The 5911-nt window shown below is 51.6% G+C and overlaps 1 protein-coding gene across 1 annotated transcript; it reads right to left on the bottom strand.

Moving 5' to 3' along the window:
* Window positions 1-1124: 1124 nt before the first annotated feature.
* On the bottom strand, window positions 1125-3419 carry TMEM191C (transmembrane protein 191C). Its single transcript, XM_004694941.1, has 10 exons — window positions 3265-3419; window positions 2843-2966; window positions 2706-2756; window positions 2454-2531; window positions 2223-2279; window positions 2042-2101; window positions 1857-1921; window positions 1703-1775; window positions 1423-1463; window positions 1125-1329 (listed from the first exon to the last, which is right to left on the bottom strand). The coding sequence occupies exons 1-10, from the start codon at window positions 3417-3419 to the stop codon at window positions 1125-1127; spliced, it is 909 nt and encodes a 302-aa protein (XP_004694998.1).
* Window positions 3420-5911: the final 2492 nt, after the last annotated feature.

The raw sequence follows: 5911 nt of genomic DNA, 5'->3' as shown, positions 1-5911 counted from the left end.
TCACATCGAAGTCCTTACTGCCATCTAAGATACAGTGAGCTCTTCATCCAAGTGATGTTGGCCCTCATAAAACATCTTAATGCTTTCTTCATAATTTGGTAGTTTGTCCTTGTTTATGGTTATTTTGTCCATCGAGGAGTAGTTTCTCTTTTTGAATCTTTTCTAATTCTGGATTGTTCTCATGTTTGTCAGAATCCAGCTTCAGGACTCCCCCTGAGATGTCTTGACCCATTTTCTGCTGTACTTGGTGATAAATTTACACGGAGACAATTGTCTCTCATGGCCATCTCTCAACTCCTGCTCTTTCTTCACTCCACCCCAAGAAAACTTCAGGTCTCTCTACTGTTATTAATACAAGTAATCCAGAAATGTCGTAAAATTCCTAATAATCTGATATGTGTTATGAGGTTATCAGTTGTAATTCGTTTTCTTTTAAAATACATGTCACAAAAATAAGCAAATATAATGAACTTTAGTCATTCCTGTTTTTAAGTCAGTCAGAACACAAACAAAGCCCATTCCCCAGGAAGACCTCGGTAGTGAGAGCACGCTATGTTCGCGTTTCCAGTACCCAGAGTGACACCCACCACAGCGAGGAACACCAGCCGCCCAGCTTTCTGCAAAAGACCACTGAGAGAATGCAAGGACGCTGCGGGGTTCTGATTAAACCCAATTCAGCCAAACCACCAGAATCAAGACCTGCATCACGAAGACCTGAAAGATGAGCCACCATCGCCTCGGTTCCGGGCTAGCTCCCCTTCACCGCGGGACCCAGCGCCCGGGGCTCGGATTCACTAGCCAGGGGATGTGAGGAGGAAGGAGAAAAGAAATTTAGTAATAAGATACTGACCAACTTTCTAGTTGGCTCTTGCGCAGCACCCTTTGCGTGAACCACGCCCTGGGTGCGGGTGCCCGTAACGGAAGCTCCCTGCTCAAGCCAGAGGCCCTGGCCTTGGGTGCCAGCTCTGCTGGGTGGCGCAGAAGGCAGTCTCTTGAGACCCTAGGGGTCGCTGGGCCCCGGCACACCATGACCACCCCACACCTTTTCCCTCTGTCTCCTCCCAGGCGCCCAGAAACCACACGGGAGACAGAGTTGCAGGCGACAGAGGCTGGCATGATGCGCGCTAGGTGGGCAGCAGCCCGTGCGTTCGCAGCTCCAGTAGCGGGGACAAAGTATAGCGCAGGCGGCGGATGGAGGCCTCCAAACTGAGAGGCGGGAGTCCCCGGTGGAAGACGTCTGAGTTCACCAACACCAGGTAGAGCAGCGGCAGCGCTAGAATGCCCAGCGTGAGCAGCAGGAGCGTCTGCAGCGCTCCCAGCGCCCAGAGCCTAAGGACCGACCGACCGACCGATAGTTGAGCGGTGGCTGGGTAGGACAAAGGGACCGAGCCCAGCGCGCCCACCGCCAGCCAGCTGGATCACCTGATGCCCGCTGTACCCGAGCCGCGGAACAACCGCTTCTCCTGTGGGGAGAGGGAGCTTCAGCTCCGCGCCAAGGGGCGAAGGGAGGGATCCAGGGCGCCTCAGAGGGCCAGTTCTCTAGGTTTCGGGTCCGCGTAGGGGCAAATAAGTGCGGGTATCTCGTCGCGGGGCGGGCCCCAGTGAAGATGCGGATCCCGGTGGCTGTGGGTTTGTGTGTTCCGCTGGGTGTGGTGGGGGTGGGGGTGGGTCCTAACTCCAGCTCGCCGGGGTCCACGCTCACACAGTCTGCCTTGGCCACCTCCTCCATAAGCGATCCCGCACAGTCCGGCACACTGCGAGGCTGTGAGTCGCATCTGAGAGGACAGGCACGGAGGTGAGCGATCTACACAGGCACACAGCTGTCCCGCCACATCCTACTGCTCTAAGTCCCTTACGGTTCCGGGCTGCCCCTCGAGGCATCCAGCGCAGCTGCTGCCTCCATCACCTTCCCTTGTAGCTCCTGGAGGGGATGGGAGTGAACCCTCAGAACTTGGTGGCAGGAAGGCTCTAGGAGGGGGAAGGGTGGAGGCCCCAGTAGAATCGTAGGTGACTCTCAGGGTTGGGGGGTGGGGTGCGGCACCTGCAGGACTCCGCTCTGTTCCTGGAAGCTGGCCCAGGCCTCTTCCGTCCGCTGCGCACCCTGGGTGCGGGAACCGGGATTAGACCAGTGGGCCACACCCCTCTCCAAACTCCTGCGCTGCCCAGGCTTCACTCACACCCAAAGCCAATCCCCCACCTTCAAGTCGCGGTTCCACCCGCACCTGCCGAAGGCTTTCCGCCTGCATGGTGTGCTTGGCCTCCACAAGTTCCAGTTGTTTCTTTCGGAAGATCCAAGGAAAGTCAGCAACCGGTGCGTCCTGCAACCTGTCGCGCCTCAGAGCCGGGTGCCGCTGCGGCGCCAAATCCACCAGATCCGCCCGCCCCTGGCCCAAAGGGCCCAGTCTTCAGATCATCAGGACCCGGCTCTGGATGCCCCTACGCCGCCCATGCACCTGTAACTCCACTAGTTGGGTCCCGAGTTGCTGCTCCTCGCGCTGCTGACTCTGCTGCTCCCCTCCGTAGTAGAAGAGCTGAGGGTGGGGCTTGTGAGGGCGGGTCTCAGACAAGGAGCGGGGGCCCTGGGGAGTGGAGGTGGGGCGGGAACGGGAGCGGGAGGTGGTGTCCTGGGGGGTGGGCACGGTGAGAAAACCGCGGCGGAAACCAGAGCTGGAGTCTGGAGGGTAAGCAAGAGACAAAACAAGTACCTGACTGGATAGCTCCTCCCACTGCTCCTGCAGGTGCCGGTTGTGTTGCTCCTGAGGACACGATCCAGGGGGTGGTCCCGGCCTCTCCAAATCCCTGCCCCGCCGTCCCCGCCCCACGCAGGCCCCCACCTCCCCACCAGGTCCTGCAGGTGGCGTTCCGCGGTTTCCTGCAGTAGCCGTGCCCGCTCCGCACGGTCCCGCGCCGCCTCGCGCGCCTCCACTCTCAGAGATCCGGTCGCCTGGCTTTGCCTCCGCTGCAGGCTGCAGAGGCGAAACTGAGACAGTGACACTTCGGGAAGCAGTGGCTGCTTCCTCTGGGCCTTGGGGCAAGGACCAGCTCAGGGTTCGGGATGGGGCTGAGGAAGCCCACGCGTGCTGGACTCTTTTTTCCCCTTCATGGAGTCCCTGAGTGGGTCACCCGGGTTCCGGTGACCGACGGCGGGAGGTGTGGACCGGAGCGAGGAAAATAACTGACGGGTGGGCCAGACGCTCTGCTGAGCCTGGAGTGTAGCCGCCCGAGGACTTTCCTGTGGCCTCCTAACCGGGTTGAACCGCTCACCTGCGCTCGCGCTCGCGCAGATCTTGCAGGCGCCTGGTGAGGCTCTCGCTCTCCGCCTCAAGCCCACGCACCAGCTCCTCCAGCTCCTGCTTCCGCAGGCGTCCGTCCCGGTTGTCCTTCTGCAGCTGCAGCAGCAGCTCCTGCATCTCTGCCATGGCTTCTGGGGCTCTGCCCCGCCGTCACCCTCCTCGAGGCCCCGACCCGAGACAATCGTCACAATGGGCCACAGGGGGCGTCGGAGTGTAAGGCTGGCGCGGGGTAAAACGCGAGTCAGGCAGATCGCACTTGTTCTGTCATTTTATAAATTAATAGGTCAGTAAACGGTTAGTAAAACACTAACACCGAATTGAGAAAAAGTAAGGCAAGTTTGCTTCCCTCATATTGCAGATGACACTTGCACCTCTCATTTGTGTGAAGAACTTGGAAATATATACCATATCCATAATTACGTTCATTTCTTTTGACCCAATTATCCCACTCCTGGGAATTTATCAAAGGAATAAAAGATGTTTTAAACGACTGTGGATTAAGTGGTTCAATGAAATGCTTTCAACAATTTCAATTATTTAAATGACATTTAAATCTTATGTGGTAAGCAGAAATATGTGTAGTGAAAACAGTAGAATGATTTAGCATTGATGTTTTATGATGTTTTATTTATGATTTAGCATTGATGGCATACTGATGCTTATAAGCTATATAGGCCAGATCTTTAAAGAAAATAGAAAAGCTATTTCATTGTTTTGTGGGAGTGTAGGCAAACTTAGCCATTTAAATCTGCTTTTATATTTGGCCAATTTCAATTGTGAACTTGAATGCAAAACTTCTCAATAAATGATAAGCCAAGTGCAAGGTGGCATGTTAAAAATGTCCATGGAAAACAAGCAGTTTATTACAGGGATTGTTCAAGATCAGAATACTGATGATTCATCACATGGAACTAAGAGGAAGAGTACTACTATCTTAATGGTGCAGTTCAATAAATGCAGAAAATTTTTATAGAATTCAATATCTACTGATATTTTTAAAAGCTCTTTTGAATGATCTAGAAAGAGACACTCTAACCTGATGAAAGTCACTAGTAAAAATGTAGACATATATAGTAAGGAGGAAGCCACTTACAATTTTTTTTCAACAAATACAGTTGTCCCTCTATCTGCATTTACCAGTTCCACCAACTATGGGTGTTGGTTGCTTGAGGCTTCGGGGGAGGGGGGGGAGGCATTTTCCTGCAGATACTGAAAGCTGGCTATGAGGGGTTTGAGTATTCCAGATTTTGGAATCTACAGGGCTCCTGAAATCAATCCCCTGCAAATACAAAATTTTGGGGAGTTATAAATTATATGTGAGTTTTTGACTACTGATGGTTTGGTTTTCCTAACCCCAGCACTGTTCAAGGGTCAAATGTTTTAACAGTGTTGGATCCTTTGCCTGGACAGACCTCCCCACCTCCCCCACAGAATCATATGCACACTGTTGTGTGGAAACAAAGAATGAGCCATGGGTGCTGGAACAGAAAAACAGGAGGCAGGAAGTGTTCCTGCCTTGTGTTTGCTACCTTGTGTTCTTTGACCCCCATGTTATTGTTGCATGTTATTGATGCACTTGCTGAAAGCTTCCGCCTAACCCCCAGCCCCAGGCTCCATGCTGAAGGGTATAAATAAGGAAGGAGAGAAAAATAAGGTGTGCCTTTGCTTGCTGACCAAGGAGTGTGTGCTTTAATCCTGACGTCCTTCGCTCAGACCATCTCTGCTGTCGTGCTGGCGCAGCAAACAGTATTCCTTTAAGAATTTAAGAGATGAGAATCATGATCCTCCCACTAAGGTCTGATTAGTACTGGAGGGTCTGCAATGTAGCAAGAAAAAGAAATAGAAAAATATGAAGAGTATACAGCAATGATAGTTTCTTATCCTAAACTACTACTTTTCATTCCATCTTGCCCCTTAGATTACTCCTTTCCAAAGGTCTTATTTCTGAGTCACCAAGCCCACTACTTCCTAGCCCCAGGAACTGACCTAAGCCAATTGTGGTTTAGATTTTGCCCGTGAAACTCAAGGGGAATTTGGCTGGGGGTTTCTGGGAGGGTTGCTTTCCTGTAAAAAAAAAAAAAAAAAAAGACACATGGAAGGATATTCCCTTTGATGCCTGCTGATATCACATGTGATGACAGGCACTGCTTCACCCCAGGTGAGGAAGGCAGGCAAGGTGCAGGAGTGGATTTGTATTTCACATGCCTATGGTTCTACCCACAGCATCTGCGGCACTGGGAAAAGAACTTTCACCTTACAGTAAAGAAATTGATGAAGATGTGTGCTTCACCTTCTGAAACCACATCTTTTTTTTTCTTTTTAAATAATATAATAGTTTATTTTTACATCGTTTTGTGCCTTTTCCCATCTCAGTTGGACTTCCCATCACCAGATCATCCGTGTGCCATCACCATAGTCCAATGCACTTCACTCTCCCCACTATTTTTGATCCCATTCCCCACTCCACCACTGTAAAATGTCTCTGGTATATAATCCAGTCATCCACTTTTGGCATTTGGGCTGCTTCCATGTCTTTCCAATTGTGAATAAAGCAGCATTAACATGGGGATGCAGGTGTTTTTTTGAATCAGTGTCTTTGTGTCTTTTGGGTAGATACT

Source organism: Condylura cristata, unplaced genomic scaffold (assembly GCF_000260355.1).
Source record: "Condylura cristata isolate star-nosed mole 26May11 unplaced genomic scaffold, ConCri1.0 scaffold00051, whole genome shotgun sequence".
NCBI classification, from domain to species: Eukaryota; Metazoa; Chordata; class Mammalia; order Eulipotyphla; family Talpidae; genus Condylura; species Condylura cristata.
Note: the sequence above shows the minus strand (reverse complement) of the source record. Positions and strands in the feature narration are given on the sequence as shown.